Source organism: Camelus bactrianus, chromosome 10 (assembly GCF_048773025.1).
Source record: "Camelus bactrianus isolate YW-2024 breed Bactrian camel chromosome 10, ASM4877302v1, whole genome shotgun sequence".
Lineage (NCBI taxonomy): Eukaryota > Metazoa > Chordata > Mammalia > Artiodactyla > Camelidae > Camelus > Camelus bactrianus.
This window is the reverse complement of record NC_133548.1, coordinates 38348990-38367475: the sequence shown is the minus strand read 5'-3', so window position 1 is coordinate 38367475 and position 18486 is coordinate 38348990. Positions and strand designations below refer to the sequence as shown.

At 33.3% G+C, this 18486-nt stretch overlaps 1 protein-coding gene across 1 annotated transcript in view; it reads right to left on the bottom strand.

Annotated features, from left to right (window-relative positions):
• Nucleotides 1-15825, bottom strand: part of COPB1 (COPI coat complex subunit beta 1) — a 34731-nt gene extending 18906 nt beyond the window's left edge. The window contains exons 1-8 of the mRNA XM_010964835.3: nucleotides 15673-15825; nucleotides 14747-14896; nucleotides 10592-10821; nucleotides 10015-10184; nucleotides 8406-8520; nucleotides 7059-7151; nucleotides 3186-3323; nucleotides 1254-1373 (exon numbers count right to left, since the gene is read on the bottom strand). Of these exons, the coding sequence (XP_010963137.1) occupies nucleotides 1254-1373; nucleotides 3186-3323; nucleotides 7059-7151; nucleotides 8406-8520; nucleotides 10015-10184; nucleotides 10592-10821; nucleotides 14747-14837 (957 nt within the window). The 5' untranslated portion in view covers nucleotides 14838-14896; nucleotides 15673-15825. The remainder of the gene's footprint in view (nucleotides 1-1253; nucleotides 1374-3185; nucleotides 3324-7058; nucleotides 7152-8405; nucleotides 8521-10014; nucleotides 10185-10591; nucleotides 10822-14746; nucleotides 14897-15672) is intronic.
• Nucleotides 15826-18486: the final 2661 nt, after the last annotated feature.

The window sequence follows — 18486 nt, the reverse complement described above, 5'->3', positions numbered from 1 at the left end:
GTCTCCTTGGTGTAATAAAATATGAAGTCTATATCACTTATGATGCATTCAAACTAAAAATGTTTACTTTGACACTATCAAGCTTTAGCTTTAAACTTATAGTTTGTAGGAAATACAAAAGTCAGAGGAACAAGCTAAATGACACCACAAAAAAGGAACCAGACACATCCAGAAGGAGATCAAATAATTGGTTTGGTCTCTTAAACAAGTCAGAGCCGTGAAAAAAATACACTGCTCAAATTAAGAGGTTTAACGAACCATACGTCACAATCACATACATTATAACCAGAAATGCTGTAAAGTCATGAATTGGACAAACCAAACAAAAAGGGCATTTTGGAGACATTTAGGAAAATTGGATAATAGTAAGAAATTATTAACAGACTTGTTAAGTATGATAATATTATTTTGGCTCTGCAGGAAACTAATATTTTAAAGATGCATACTTAAAGAAAATCTATGGCAAGTATTTTTAAATATGGCAAAACAAATTATTTTACTTCTTTAAGATTTTCTATTTTTTAAAGATTTCTCTGATAAAAATGTTCTAAAGATTTTAAGAATGAACTCCTGTGTAAACTTCACTTATACTCACCAGTTGTTAATATTTTACCACGTTTGCTTTATCGTACACTCTCTACTCCTAAATGTTTTAGTGTATATCTCCCAGTAATAAGAAACATTTCTTATATAACCACAGTAAAACTATCAAATTCAGAGAACTTAACACTGATAACAATACTACTAATACAGAGTCTATGTTCACATTTCTCCAATTGTCCCAATAATGTCCTTTTAGCAAAATTTTTGTTGTAATTCTGATCCAGGATCAGCACTGAATTTAGCTATCATGGGGCTTTATTTACAACAATCATTATTCTCACAGATTAAATAGGTATGCTGATAATTTTCTAGAATCTAATCATCTTTTATTCTCAGTTGGTATAATTATTTTTCAAGAAATGTAAATTATATTTAAATTAAAACAAATATATCTCTATTGCTAAGAATACCAAACACAATACAAATAAAGAAGATAAAAGATAACATATTAATTCCTGTTATAAATATTTTTTATAACAAAGACAATACCTGAAAAGGCTATAGTGCTTCAAGAGTTATCCCTTAGTTGACCAAAATTTAAACTGCCCAGTCTCCCGAGCACTTACGCTAACCAAGATGATAAGGCTTTGGAATCATCTCAACTTGGAAAAGATTTTATTTAGGATTTCTTTCTTTCAGGTAACATTTACCTGTAGTACTCGCTCATGAGCAGGATGTTCCTTTAATTCTATCAATCGATCCAGAACTATGAGCTTTACATTGTTGTCACTCTCCTTAATAATTAAATCAATGTAACACTGAGCGGCAGCCTATATAACAAAAGAAATACGTTTTAAGAACACATTCACCTATCTTAAATATAGAATCTGAAAATAAGAAAAAAAAGCCCCCAAGCACCCAAAATAGACTCACTACTCCTACACTAAAAGTTTATGTATTTTTCTCAGGGCGATGTTTTTATTTCTTAAGTTCTAACAAATTACATTATTTTTTCAAGGTTACAAAAAATTTTAAGTATTACAAATTAAAAGGGTGAAAAGAGCTGTTACAGGCAGAAATACTTATTAACAGCCATAAATTAAGGGTTGAACCTAAGGAACAAGGCAGAAATAAGCAGAGAGGGAATCCCAAACAGTTACAGCTATTGAGCATCTTTTAGTTTAGGTGCAAACTGTAACACACCCACATTACAGCACAGAAAAATCAAGAATATAAAGATGACCTTGAGTCATTAAAAGCAGAGGACAAAGGAACAAACCTGAAAAGAGCTCCCAATGAACAAAGCTGAAACAATTTGATCAACAAAATGAATAAAAATATTGGATTATAACCCATAGAATAAAATATCCATACTGACATAAAGAAAGAAGGAAAGGAAGGAAAGAGGGAAAAGGAGAGACGTAGGGAGGGAAGACGGGGGGAAGAAGGGACAGCTCTTCCTTGTGGAAAAGCTCCAAATAATAAATGTAGACTGACAGAAACAGAAAATCACTGTTAGAATACCACAGTAATAACTGCTGTAGGGGAGAGCCACTGAGTGATGCTAACTCAACACTGGTGAAATCTGGCAGACACCACCTTAATCAAATGAGCAAGGTTAACATCACCAATAACAAGATATATCAACATCATGTACTCCTTGATATGATACACTGAGATGGGTGCATCACTTCTGTGGTATTTTCCCCCAAAACGCAAACCTTAATATAATTAGGAGATAACACCAGACAAATAAAAATTGGGTGGTATTTTATAAACTGACCCAGTACTCTTCAAACATGTCAATGTCATGAAAAACAAGGAAAGGCTGAGGAACTCTCACAGGCTGGAGGATACTAACATACGACAACTAAGTGTTACATGGCATCCTACGTTATATCCTGGGACAGAAAATGAGTATTGGTGGGGAAACTGGTGAAATCCAAATAAAGTCTATTCAAATAACATTGTTCCAAAGATAATTTCTTGTTTTGACAACCATACAAGTGTCATGCAAGACACGAACATTATGGGAAGCTGAGTGAAGGGTAATGGGAACTTGGTCCTATTTTTGTAATTTTTCTGTAAGTCTAAAATTATTTCAAAATAAAAAGTTAAAAAATAATTTTTAAAGTATTGGTGGCTAAAGCAGTATACACTCCTATTTATACAATCTGGATTTCTAGAACAATTCATTCTCTGAATACAGGAGGGGTTCCTTACATAGTCTTGACAGAGTAAATCAAAAAAGAGAAATATTCCACTGCTGGAAATATTCATTGGAACCTTTTTAGGATCCATCATTTAGGATCTAGCATCCATTTCCCCATATCCAGTTTTTAATGTAATTAAAGTATGGGGAGAGTTCTTCAAAATACCAGTATCATTCTCCAGAAATTAAAAATATTGCTATTCTCTCTCTGTCTCTCTTACTCTCTCTATATATAAGTATGAAAGTAGGAAGGAAGGCAAGAAGGAAAGTCAGACTATGTAAGGAATCAAGTAATTTTCTAAAATTTGTAGTTGTTATTTCTATACCATGTAATGCCACATAACCAACAGTAAATTGCAATGTCACTAAATCCTAAGTGATAAGACAGTATATCTATCATCTAACTGATATCAAAAGAAACAAGCAGTACCTTGATTGCAGTAGGTGCACTAGAGAGTGTCACTAGTGTTCCAGCGGCTTCATATTTTACAGCAGGGCTAGACGACTGTAGTAAATTATAGATGCAGCGGATGAAACGAGCCCTTTCCGATGGATTAGCATGACAGACCTGGGGAAGAAAACATTTAGGTTTCAACTGACTTCAGGGACATCTGCTTTTAAATAGATTTTTTAAAACAGGTGTCAGCTTATGGGATGCTAGTTTTCTTAATTTAAAAGCTAAGAATAGTCTGATAAGGACATCTGCAGATGCCGACCAATATAGAATAAGACATGACACAACACTGGTAATTTCAGAAAAAAAGAGGTTTTACTTCAAATAACTATTAGTTACTCATTCACTTATTCATTCAGTAATGACTTGTACAAAAAAATTTCAGATGGCTTATAATTAAAGATATGCATACTATACACAAGTAAAATAGAAAAAGAAAACGTACAATAACAAAAGCAAGGACAACACATTAACCAAGTATACTAACACAGATATTGTGATAGGATGTTAAATTTGGTCCTACATTTTTATTCTGGATGTCATGTCAAAAAGAGAAACATGATGGATCATACAAATCTCAATAAATGATAAAAGAAAAATACCTGTTCTCAAAGCTAGAAAGATGACCTCTTTTACAAGTACTACTATTTATTATTTGGGACCATATTCAATTTGAGAAGACAACCAAATTTTTTTATCCTGTTCTAAATGCATCTTAATACTTTTACCTATGAAGCAAACAGTCCTTATTTTTTCTCTTTTGAAGTTAGTATTTATATTACATTTTCCTAAAATATATATAGTCAAATCTCTATTACTCCAGCATAACTCAAAACCTATTCCTTCTTACTATAACTTGACCCTACCAGACAAAGAAGTCACTGGATAGCAGAGAATCTCTATTTCTGAGAATCTCAGTGGTATACCTAAACCATATATATGAATTATACTTATGTATCTTTTAGGTTCTGGTATTATCTTAAATGCCAGTTCCAAATGACTGGTACCCTGTGTTGAAAGGGCCTTTTTCCTGCAGAAGTAAAGATGGCTGTAATGAGTTAGCAGTGTCTTCTATAGGTATTCTGCCCATACCATCCTATTTAATAAAGTCATCCCTGACATATATTTTTGTTGGCCTCCAATGGTATCAACAGCAAAACTGGATGTTATTAATTACATCTTTTATTTTCCCAGAACATTAATATGCAGTCAATTCTTTCAAAAAAATAAATCAAATTAAAATGTTGCCAATGAAGTACTTCATTTTAAAACCCAAATCTCTTATTCAGTTTTAGAATTCCTGTGAGTCAATGGCCTACAATGTCATATTAACATAAAGTCTTCCTATTCTCTTTTACAAGCAGGAAACAAAAAAATAAACTTAAGGCTTTTTTGGTTTGTTTCAGACTTCCAAAGCAGTCTGATACGTATTCAAGAAAAAAATCTTAGCTTTTATTCTAAAAAGTAATTCATAATCTATTCAGTGACTGAACAGTACACAATTTCTTTGCAGCTGTATTACATCAAGTTTGCATGAGTTTTTATAGAATTCTTTATGGCGTTTTAGAAAGAATAGAAGCAAGTTCTTGAAAAAATGATAAACCAAAGAAGGAGAAAAAGACTTTAATAGGCCATGCTATAAAATATACCTAATACTAAAACATATTATCCTAGACTGTACTACAAAGCTACAGTAATCAAAACAGTACGGTCCTGGTACAAAAACAGACACAGAGATCAATGAAACAGAATAGAGAGCCCAGAATTAAGCCTACATACTTATGGTCAATTAATCTATAACAAAGGAGGCAAGAATACACAATGGAGAAAAGACAGTGCCTTCAATAAGTGGTGCTGGGAAAACTGGACAGTAGTATGTAAAAGAATGAAATTAGAACATTCTTTAACACCATATACAAAAATGAACTCAAAATGGATTAAGGACCTAAGTTTAAGACCAGTAACCCTAAAACTCCTAGAGGAAAACATACGCAAAACACTCTCTGACATAAATCACAGTAATATTTTTTTAAATCTGTCTCCTAAAACAAAGGAAACAAAAATAAAAATAAACAAATGGTACCTAATTCAATTTAAAAGCTTTTGCACAGCAAAGGAAATGATCAACAAAATAAAAAGACAACCTACTTAATGGGAGAAGATATTTGCAAATGATATAACCAATAAGGGGTTAATAGCTAACACATATAAACAGCTCATACAACTCAACATCAAAAAACCAAACAATCTGATTAAAAGACAGGCAGAAGAACTGAACAGACATTTTTCCAAAGAGGAAACAAGCACATGAAAAGATGCTCAACATTGCTAATCATTAGTGAAATGGAAATCAAAACCACAATGACACCAGTCACAATGGCTATCATCAAAAAGAAAACAAGTAACAAATGTTGGGGAGGATGTGGTGAAAAGGGAACCTTTGTACACTGTTGGTGGGGATGGGTACAGTGTAGCCACTGTAGAAAACAGGTTGGAAGTTTCTCAAAAAACTAAAAATAGAACTACCATATAATCCAGCAATTCTACTCCTTGTATACATTAAAAAAAAAAAAACAACAACCAAAAACACTAATTCAAAAAGATACATGAGCCTCAATGTTCAAAGCAGCATTATTTATAACTGCCAAGATATGAAAGCAATCCAAATGTCCATCAACAGATGACTGGATAAAGAAGATGTGGTATATATACACAATGCAATACTACTCAGCTATAAAAAAGAATAACATTTTGCCATTTGCAGCAACATGGATGAACTCAGAGGGCATTATGCTAAGTGAAATAAGTCAGAAAGAGAAAGACAAATACTGTATGATATTACTTATACGTGGAATCTAAAAAATACAACAAACTAGTGAATAAAACAAAAAAGAAGCATACTCACAAATATAGAGAACAAACTAGTGGCCACCAGTGGGGAGAGGGAAGGGGAGATGGGTAATACAAGGGTAGGGACAAAGAAGGATTATTGTGGGATTATATGAAATCATGTGTATGAAATTTTTGAAAATTGTAAAGCACTATAAAATTTAAAGAATCTTTCACTGAATTAAAAAAAAGCTAAAGAAATTTTTTTAAAAAGTCAGGAAAAAAGGGAAGCATGATCACTGATCATTTAACACTGTTCCAGATGTACCAGCCATTTCAATTAGAGAAGAGAAAGAAATATGAGGAACACATACGAGAAAGGAATCAACAAGATTATTATCATTATTTGCAGATGATCAGGATGCATTCCTAGAAATCCCTAGCCTAGCAAGTGATATTGAACACTATTAGAAAAAATAAAATAAGTCAATAAAGTTACTAGTCACAATGTTAGTATATAAAAATAAATAGGTTCCTAAGATAGAACACAAACAGCCATCTTGAATATGCTCCCCATACCATATGGATGAATTACTGCCTTGTTGGGGGCAAGGAGATCTCGAATAGGGAAGGTTTGTTAATCCTGTCCTCAATTCATGGCACATTATTGCATATGATCTGTGCAAGGCCCCTTTCTTGTTTATTTAGTTATTTGTTTATTCCCTTTACCTCTGTACCCACTATAATTCCCCTAATACCCTAATAAATATTCAAATCTGCTTGATGTGTTCTTGCAAAATGCTGTGGTTACACTAATGGTTGTATGTTCTTTCCTTGACGTTCATGAATACATTTTACCTAGACACTCTCCCAGTAGACAGCAATGGATTAATTTTTTTAATTAAAAACTTATTTTAAAAAGAAAAAAACTCCATATTATCCTAGCAATTAAGCAGTATCCTAGAGACTATCTAACCTTGCCTCAAACTTTTAATTTTACCCATTGTAGATTAGTCTTACCTTATAAATTAGTTCAACAATAACCAACTGAAGAATGTCTCCGAAAGTTTGAACTTGATCAATACAAGTACTTAGGTAATCCAAAGCCCGATCCTGAAAAAATAAGAATATATTTATCAAATTCTACTTCATTCTATAAAAGGACTAAATGTGACTTTAGAAAACATACACAACTAAGTATAAAACAAATGAGGAAATCAGAGCAAAGAAAAATTAATTGAAGGAAAAAAATGAAGGTTAATACATAAATGTAAAACACAAAGTCAAATATATTTTCTAGAAATGGGCCACAAATCTAAGGTCTGAATTTTTTAGCAGCTAAGCCAAGGAGAAAAACATTATGTATTACATGATTCAGGGAATCCATACAATCAAAACAAACCAACTGCTTATGACTAGTTACTATTTCTGAGACTCAGAAGAAAAATCTCATTGAATTTCATACATTGAACTCTGTGATACAGAGAACTATAGCCTCAACAACATCTCTACAGTGAAAGTGTCAACAAATTTTTTTGAACTATTTCTGATTATGTCCCTTCATGCAGGTAAAAAGCATAATACCAAAATCATAGGTCAATAAAACCAGTTCTACAAGAGGACAAAACATTGTGGCTCAGATAAGCAGCTTTCTTATAACCTTATTTACAATGATAAAATGACAGCATCTAGATTTCAGAGGAATGGATAAATTCTGTATTTTTCAGTCTTCATGTATATTATTTCCCATATTTTGATAATAAATACTGGACGGCAAAAATTTCAAGATTAGATACCACCAAGGTGTGCAAAGTCACTGCTAACCACCAGCAGATCCATAAACTTTAATCACCAGCAGGGTTGAATGTAGAGCTGGCATTAGCTTATGAAATTTGAAGAGCCTAATAAAAATGTATGTCTACATTGAAGGCCACCCTTCTTTCAAAGCCATGGCTCAGAACAGACCCTATAAAAAGCTACTATTTTTCTCTATTAAAAAATTTTCTATCTATACCAAGAGAAGGAAAAATAAAGCCTCAAAGCAGAGTGCCACAGAATATGGCTGCAATCACTTCAATCTGGAAGAACTGTAAAGGGGCTGTTATGAAATGCCTCTCTGATGTTTTACTTAAAAAAAAAAGAATATATATATATATATACACATACACACACACAAGCAATATTCCACAGAAAGAATTTTTTTAAATGATATTTTTATACAAATTAAGTTCAAAAACGTAAAAAAATCAAAATATACTAATCACATGTGCTATAAACAAAATTGCTAAAAACTTGATTAGGCTTCTGTCATACTTTTAATTCTCATTTAAATACAGTCATAAAAGTATTTTTTAAAAAATACTTCACCTGATCTGCATGGATTAGCATCATAAATGCATTCCTTTTGCAACTTGCATCCTTTTCATTCACCAAAAAATCGTGTATCAGTTCAGGAGCATCAGGTATAAGATGTTCAAAATTTCTTGAAATAAAACAGGTAATATCCGTATTTTAATAAAAATCGACTTTGTTGTTTTAGTAACTGTCTGGACACTACCAAAATTAGCCTTTATCAAACTTTATAACACTATCAATTAATTTGCTTTTTGAAACTTTAAATCAATTAAAAAAATTGTCAGTATGAATCAGCTTACATCTTCATCATCTATTAAGTTATCAAATTATGTTTTCTCGTTTAATATAGGAAAAGTTGATTTATTCAACATGCTATCAATGGAATAACTAATAATTCTTTCATATACTTTAGGAATATAATATTGATGCTCAAAATGACAACCTCAAGGTACTGAAAGATCCTTCATTAAGAATTATCAGGGTAAAAATAGTCCCTTGAATTTTATTGAATATACACTGTATTTATTTACTTATTTAGTAACTTATTGTGAAAATTGAAAGTATTTTTAGTATACAGAATAATGAACAGCAGATTAACAAAAACCATCACCTAGCTTTAATGATTAATTCATAGTCATTTCTGTTTCACCTATCTCTGCCCACTTACTCTCCTCCCATGTTACTTTGAAGCAAATTTCAGACCACTCATTTCTTCTGTATCAGTAGGCATCTCTAAAATTAAGACTCTTTCTTTTTTAAACTATTAGTACCACTATCATATCTTAAAATTTTTAACCATTCCTTACTATCATCAGATAAACTGTTCAAATTTCCAATTGTCTTATAAATGTCATGATTTTTGTGTGTGTACTATAGTTTAAATTCTGAAATTTATGTAATCTGTATGGTAACTTTCAAAGAACTCTACATTATTAACCAGAATACCACTTCCCCTAATAGACAACAAAAGCTAATATAACAGTAAGAGAGCTACGAAATTAACAATCAACTATTAAGAGTACAAAAATGTTCATAAAAATTACATCCTACTTCTAAATAGATTGACACCAGTGATTGTAAAAACCAAACATTCCAGCCTCATCTAATTCATCTTTTGAATTGCCTTTGAAGTCCAAAATCTTCAGCTTTCTAAGAACAGGAATCAGTTGAGAATTGCAACCCTTCCCATTAAAAAAGTTTCCTCCTTAAGGCCTCTAAGTGTAAAAAGAGAAGACCCACATTCCACAAAAAGAGAAATCTAAAAAATGGTCAAAATCTCATAGCTACGGGTTAAGCAAGTTAATAGATTAATTAAGCGGGCTGGAGTACTACAACTGAGAATGACAGACACTGGTCTAAACTAGAACGCGTACAACCTGTTTAAAGGGGCCCCTGCCATTCACTTTCAGCAGACTGTGTCATGCAGAAAACAGGACCCAGTGTTGCCACATCTTTTGACTTTTCAATGTTAACAACTTAATGATAATAAGGAAAAAATGTTCAGGCTAAATAAAGCATATTTGCAAGCTACACATAATCTGCACTGAATCACTTCGGAATCCCTAGTCTAAAAGACTAAACAATACTCACAGGGCTAAGACAAAGAAGAACCATTATTTACCTATAGATAGTATAGATGGCCAAAACGGCATTTCTTCTAACATAGCTGTGTCGGTGCTCCAAACAAGCGCGGATAGCTGGCATTAAAGGTTCCAGCAATTCTGCCTCTTTCAATTTGCAAAGAAAACGAAGAGTAGATCCTCGAATAAATTCATTAGGATGCTGAAGATCCTGATAAAAAATTTAAATATGAAATGTTGAGCTCCAGCATTTTAAAAAATATGTAATTTTTAAATACTAAATTTTCAAATTAAAAAAAAAACAGAAAGTAGATTTGAGGAAAAAGACTTAGATTATTATACAGTTTCCATCAGATTTCTATTGATTAAAGCAATTTTTACTTATCACATCAATGTCTTATATTCTATATGTCACTGTTTTTATTAATAACACATAAAAATGCATGGAAAATATGTGAAGAGTAATGACACAATTTTTCACAACTTTAGTTCCAAATATCTACAACTAACATCTAATCCAAGATTTAGTTTAAAAAAGTTAAAACAAAGCCCATTCCATCAAGTTTACAATTATTTTAAATTAAAGCAATATTCAGAAATAGTTAGGGTTTGGTTTACCTTTCTATATGCATCACATACAAGGATCATTTCATGTAAAAGTCTCCCGTCTGGAGTTGTTTTAGGAACAATCTCCCAAAATACCAGAAGTAATTTTTTGATGGTGTGATCCTGGAGAGGTAGCACAAAGCGAATGATGGTCATCAGAAGCCCAGGAAGCTTTTCACCATTTAGAATCATAATGATTACTTTCTTCAAAGCTTCAGTCTTTGACTTCACATCTCCTTTTTCTGATTCAAAAATTCAAAAAAAAAAAAAAGCACAAAATTATTTAAAAAAAAACTCTTCAGAAAAATTTAAAAGCAATTAGCAAAATAAAATATTTTCTCACTTTATCAGTGGCAATGTTAATAAAGGTACTAACCCAAATGACAAGAGTTCTCCACCTGGCTCTGCCAAAAACAAGCTATATGACTTTATACAAGTCATTTACCTCTGAACCTCATGATTCTTTACACATGATGCATAGGCACTGAATAGATGTTTGGTTCCTAACCTATGGAGTTAATGCAGAGGGTATGAATCTACAGGTATACCAAAAAATGTATATCTCAAACACACATGTAACTATTTTTCAAAATTTAAGTACTTCTCAATTCACAGTAGCTTATTCAGTGTGTATTTTCTCAATTGAAGTTACAATCACTATCAAGGGATGTTGGGGTGGGTATCAGTGACATGTTTTCAACATTAGGAAGAACCCCAAATTCAAAAAGGTTGGGAATTAATAGACTAGATTAATCACAAAATCTTATCACATTTCTACAGGCTATAAAGCTTTAGAATCTTTCTTAAGAAATTACCTAGGTGGGAATGTAAACTGATACAGCCACTGTAGAAAATAGGTTGGAGGTTTTTCAAAAAAACTAAAAATAGAACTACCATATGATGCAGCAATTTCACTCCTGGGTACATATCCAAAAAAATCAGAAACTCTAATTCAAAGATACATGCACTTTAATGTTCATTGCAGCATTATTTACAATTGTCAAGACATGGAAGAAACCTAAGTGTCCATCAACAGATGAATGGATAAAGAAGATGCAGCATATAAATATATACCATGGAATACTACTCAGCCATAAAAAAGAATAAAAATTTTGCCATATGCAGCAACATGGATGGACTTAGAGGGTATTATGCTTAGTGAAATAAGACAAAGACGAATACTTTATGGTATCACTTACACGTGGAATTTAAAAAATACAACAAACTAGTGAATAAAACAAAAAAGAAGCAGACTCATAAATACAGAGAACAAACTAGTGGTCACCACTGGGGAGAGGAAAGGGGGAGGGGCAATACAGGGGTAGGGAAAAGAAAGGTTTATTATACGATTATTGAAATTATGTGTGAAACTTTTGAAAACTGTGATGCACTACAGAATTTAAAGAATCATTCAATAAACATAAAACAGGAAAAAAAATTACCTAAAAAAACTGGAAGAAAATTAAAATATACTGGATTAGTGACCATTATTTAGAGTTAAAGATTACATATACATTTAAGATAAAATGCTAGTTTACTGATACTTAGCCTAAAAATATCTGCTATGTGCTATGTGAAGCAATCTATAATTTCACATCATTATCACTGCATACTTAAGAATTTATGGTAAAAATCTTTTGGATCCAAAATTCAAAGGTAGAAATATAAAGACAAGCACCCTGAATACTGATGAATTTATGGTATATATTAAATATCCTTTGGATCCAAAATTTAAGGTAGAAATACGAGACAAACACACTGCTACTACAATTGTTTAGATCATAAAAATAAACATCTAAGAGAGGGAAGGATGTAGAGGGATGACAAAAGTCTTTAATAATCAAGAGGAAAAAAACCAGAAGTAAATTTTCAACAATTTGAACATATGTGACTATTAAATAGTTCCTTGTATATATTTTGATATACCAAAGAGACACAGACTCTGAATGACTAGTTGGTGAAGTTATAGGAAGGATTTAAGCTTCAGAAGAATTTTACTAAGTAAATCAAAAGTTCTTTCTATCCACCAAAGGCTATACATCTGTTACTAACTTGATATGGTATTTTTAACACGTTGCAGAATAGAGAATATCCTCAGGTATTTGGAGTGCGAACATAGTGAGGGTTATTGCCAAATTTATCCCACAAGGGAACATATTTTTGTTTAAAATGGACTAACTTCTCACATATCTCTCCACGCTTCAGATTATTATATCTTCTGCCACATATTTAAAAAAAAACTGTTGTGTGTCATATCAAATCAAGAAATGAACAAATGTAAAAGGATAAAGTATCAGTCTGGACAAAACTTCAGTTTTTAAGTCTGTGAGGGTGACAAAAATAAAGCATCAGGAAAGATGAAAATACTACAAAACCATGAAATAAGACAGACCAGGCAAAGTTCTAAGTGGCTAAAGTTGTACTCACTGAGCCTAAACAGGTTTTCCTCTCTTTGTCCCAAAGTTTCTTTTGTAAATTAAAAAAAAATTTTTTTTCCTTCTCATCCACTTGATCATGTAAAGGACACAAGGTCCAAAAGGCATAAAAGTTTATTACTAAAATGCTGATGGTTTCTTTTTGTTCCAGTTCTGGGCTACTAGTCACAAATTAGCAAATCCTAAAAGTTTAGCAGGATAAAAGGCCACTTATAACTAAAGGTTAAAAAGTTTCAAAAGTAAGTTTATTAGCAAACTTGTAAAATATTGACACCATTTACTTCAGGACCCTCCACTTCAATTTCCATTTATTCTAACAATTCAAATTAAGGTGACGAATGCTTCTTTCCACATCTTAAAAATTTTCAGAACTTCAAAAATATGAAAAATTTCAAGTATCAATTCAGTTCACCAAAATATACTAAGTACTTTCTACTCCAGGGAATATATACTCATCAGGGCTCATATCCAATGATTAAAGGTAAAGAAAATTGTAGGTAAAGAGAACAAAAGTTATTTGTCATTCAAATTGGAAACTACTTCTAAACTTTTTCTAATCTCAACCCTTTTGAGATAAAGTAAAAAATACACATAAAATTCAAGACTACTTATTTATTTATTGGTAGGTGGTGGGAAGGTTAAGAAAAGGATATTTTTATAATTAAGGACAGGTTTTGTTCTTTACCTTCCCAGCAATAAACTTAAGTATTTTGGAGATTTTTAAATGAAAACTTTTTAATTATAAGAAAAAAACAGTATTGAAAGTTTATTCATTAATTTGCATTCCATTCTACTATCTTATACAACTATGAAAAAAAAAAAGCAATACAGTACATGCAGCTTTTGTAAACTAAGGACATCAGTTTAAATGCTATTAAAAAAGTTTTCCTTTTCCTTCTCTCAAAATAAACCCCAATAGAAACCTAATATTAAGTAACCTAAAATCAGGAGGTATTCCATTACTGCTGATTGAGAGGTGGGAATATTCAAGTAAAATACTGTCTCCTTTTAAACTGCAAGCTATCTTCTAAAAGATCCTCTCAGGATCTGAAGCATAATTTTCTTCCTGCTCTGTTTTAAACAGTAATTACCAGTTTAGGTTAAATTTATTTTTAGTAGTTCCATTAAACAAGAATTATTATTTTGGAATGTGCATTACTTAAAAAATTTTTCTTGACATAATCACTCACAGAAAGGAGACACAGTATACACTTTTAAAATTCATAAATATAGTTTTTGTTTTCTTCTTTGCAAAAATGCTTTAAAAAGTTTAAATTTTTCTGGAAAATATACACGCATTCCAGTGTTGACTTCATTTGTACAACATGTGGTGAAACCAACGAACAAAGTTCTTTTGGTTGTACAGGTAATACGAAGCTAACTGCACAGAGGAACTAAAACATTTAAATACCTGTTCCTTACTTAGAATTGTCAGCTACAGTTAAACAAGCCATTACGTTATTTTGAGAAATATCTAAAAACTAAACCATTACATTTCATTAGCTCCACCCCATCATGTTATAAGCTAAACTGAGATGTTATTTTATTTCCAAAAACCAATACTACAATCTAAAGGTAATAAATTTTCGTTTTTAATAAGACAAAACTCTATTGAAGAGACTAAAGAAAAAAAAATTTAGACAAAAGTTAAGCACTTCTAATTACAAAGAAACTGGAAAAGCAAATGAGCTTTTTATTTTCATTTCATTCTCAAAATATTATCAAAGTTTACCTAGATCATTTTTTAAGCTAATTTCAGACGGTGGTTCTGAATCCATTGGCACATTAATTAACGTATAGCATACGTTCTCGGCAGCCGTCATGGTTTCCGGTTATTGCCAACCCTTGACGCAAGACTTAAAGATAACAGATGCCAAAAAATCTAGAAAAATAAATGCAAGGATATCATTACAAGTGAAAACCCAAAACCACAACCAGTAGCTATTGTGATATTTCCTGTCTAAAAATCATTCAGTTTGGCTTATGAATTTTTAAGTATTAGAAGAGGAGGGTCAATCTATATTGTGTCCCATAAAAATAGATCCTGATATAATTAAAACACAAACACACACACGCACACACTTGTCAGCCTTGGCCTAAGGTACATCACCTCCCACCCCACAACCCCGCCCAGGGTTTAGAATGCAGTACTGTAGAATTAAATACAGTGACAATATAGTGACAGTGTCACCCCATGACGTTACAAAAGTGATTTTAAACATAATATACAAAATGAACCGCTAACGTTAAGAGACCCCCGTGCACGAATACGCTGCTGAAAACCTTAAAGAGCTTTATCGAGTTCATCTGTGGGACCCGAACTTGTGAACGTGCGTCTCTCAAACGGTACTCTGTACCTCCACGCCCTTTCCCCGGCAAGCAAGCAAGCAAGCAAGCAAGCAAGCAAGCAAGCAAGCAAGCAAGCCCCGGCCCAGAATGGAGAGGCCCGGGGGCCTGGGAGTGAGAAGACCCCTGCCCAGTATGCAGGCCGGGATGGGGCGTCGGACTCAGAGCTTCCCAGCCCCGCGTTCCTCTTCGCCAGGCCCGGACGTTAGCGGCCTAGTCGCTCCCCTTCCGAATCTTCCCGCTAGAGCCAATTCCTCCGACTCAGCCCAGCCCAGCATAAGCCTCAGGGATTGGGGGCTTGTGGCCCGCTACCTGACTCCGAGGGGCTGCAGCTGGGGCAACAGCGGGCCCGTCTACTCCGGCTCCGACCCGCAGCAACAGCGGCGGCTCCGCAGAGTCCTTGGCTGACGTGGAAGGGGGTGGGGAGACGGCCGAGGCCACAGCCACCTAGCCCCTACGGCAACTCAGACAGGACATGCCTCCTCCGACCTGCGCCTGCGCGCCGCAAGTATGTTTCAACAGTTTTCTAATTAAAAAGGAGCTGAGTTTCTTCCTCTTTGGTCTGCTGCTGGTTTAGGCCGCAAAGGGGACTGGAAACATATATTTATTACTTTTTCCCTGCAAGCCTGAATTAAGCGCTGTAGTCATTTAAAAGTTAACTAGAAATTGGTTTTTTTCTTCCAGGAACTGAAACAGCCAAGGAGAGGAAGTGCTTGGAGAAGGGGGGGGGGGGGGAACATTTTACAGGACTGTGTGGCCCAGTGGAAAAGAACGCTAGACTGAGACCTGGAAGCCCTTTTCTGCTCATCCACTAATAAGCTAAATGCTATTTGAGAAAGTAACTTAAGTTCTTCTGATAAGAGACACTGGATTATCTGACGATCCATTTCAGTTCTTAAGGCCATAGTCTGAATCTCTGCCTCTGTAGTTAGTGTGGAGTTGCTTGAACATCAAAGTCGCACTGGTATGACTTCTGGTCTTCAATTAGTCACGGTCCCTTTCATGATCCTTTACAAGCAGCTAGATTAAAACATTTTTATGCGTAAAGGTAGACTGACAGTCAGTTTTAAAGGATTTTACCTATCTCCAAAGCCCTGTTACTGCTACAATCCGCCACAGTAGCTGTGGTTTTGTCCACTTAAGTTACATATCCCTATCTCCCCTACCCCCCCAAAAAAGGGTTTTCTGGCCAATTATTAATAAAAATTTTATTTGAAGCCTTAAGCAAAATACCGTCAATACAAAAAGTTTGACAGAACCTGACCTTAACAGGCTCACCCCAATTAGGGAGATAGAACACAAGTAATGCCTCATCTATTTAGAATCCAGCTCTTTTAAGGTTTCTTTTTTTTGGAAACATCAAGCAAAAAACAAATTCTTTGAGAACCCAAAATAGATCTCATAGGCCACATGCTCTTCAAATCCTGTACATTCATTTTATTAAAGCTATTTGTCTTCAGATAATTATAAAGTGACATAAATACAGAGATCCTCTATATACTCTTTACCTAGTTTCTCCCAATGGTAAAATCTTGCATAATTACAGTACAATATCAAATCCAGGAAATTAACATTGATACAATTCACTGGTTCTTATTCAGATTTCAGCAGTTTTATGTGCACTGTATATTTAGTTATAGGCAATTTTACTATGTTTATTTCATGCAATCATCCTAGTCAAGATACAGAACAATTCCATTACAAAGCTCTCTCCTATCCTTTTATAGTAATGGTCACTTCCCTCCCTAACCCTTGGCAACTACTAACCTGTTCTTCATCTCCATAACTTTGTCATCTCAAGGATGTAACATAAATTATACAACGTAACCTTTTGAGATTGGCTTTTTTTTCACTCAGCATAATTCCCTTGAGATCAACCCAAACTGTGTGTACAACTGTTCCATTTCTGTCTTTTTTTAAATTATACTCAGTTTACTATGTTGTATTAATTCTAGTGTACAGCATAGTGATTCACTACTATATATTCCTTTTCATATTTTTTCATTATAGGTTATTACATAATTCTCTATGCTATACAGTATGGCCTCATTGTTAATCTATTTTGTATATAATATTATCTGCAAACCCTGAAGTCCCACTTTATCCCTCCACACCCCCTTACTCCCCTGGTAACCATAAGTTCTATCTTCATTTTTTTTTTCTATCTCCATTTTTAATATGGAATTTTCACAAATGCAGTTACCTGGTTTCCAAGCCCACTTATCAAGGAGTGACAACCTATCAGCATGAAATGAGGCCCCAAAATGCATAAAAGCTAGACTTAGCAGTAAGAAACCTCAACAGTTTGGATGTGCACTGAAATAGTCATTAGCAGTCTAAATTACTGTATATTCTTAAATACAGAACTTGTTGAACAGATTATCAGGATCTTATAGCTCAATTCTTCCTCACTTCTCATAACAGGCACTTTGTCTTGGAACTTATTTTTACTCTAGCATGTAATTATACCATTTTGAATACTTTTTAATTTATAAATTATTTGAGAACAATATACCAAGAATCGAAAATTTATATGTCTAAGAAATCAAGGCCTAGAGAAAAGGGACTTGCCCAAAAACTCAAAATGGTTAAGCACTGAAAAAACTGGGGTGAGAAACTGAATCCTGTCACCTACTTTACTGCCTCTTATTTTTAACTATACCAGTTCTTCAAAGTTGCACATATAAATTTATGCCTAATAAATTCCAAGTGAATTAATGTTATCTTTTTATCAAAGTGATAGGTTTTATGAAAGGACATTACTAGGAGTTTTATTGTTTAACACAAACAGAATGACCAAGTATAAAGCACAAGACAAAACATGAAAAGGTATCACAATGAACTCTGTACAGAGAGTGGAGCTGAATCTTACTGCTGTGGGGAGGATTTTAAGTTCTAAAGTCAGTGTGTAAGACTAAAATTACATATTGAAAAAATTACTAAAATTTTAATTTTTTTCTCAGCTGAGTGCCAGTCAGTAATTGGTTTATATTTAAGGAACAGGTACAGAAATTACACACACACACACACATATAAACAATAAAATCATTCAACAAAAACAGAGGTTCACACAGTGAAAGTCACAGGGCAAAATCTGCCTGAGGAAACAACAGATTATGAAATTTC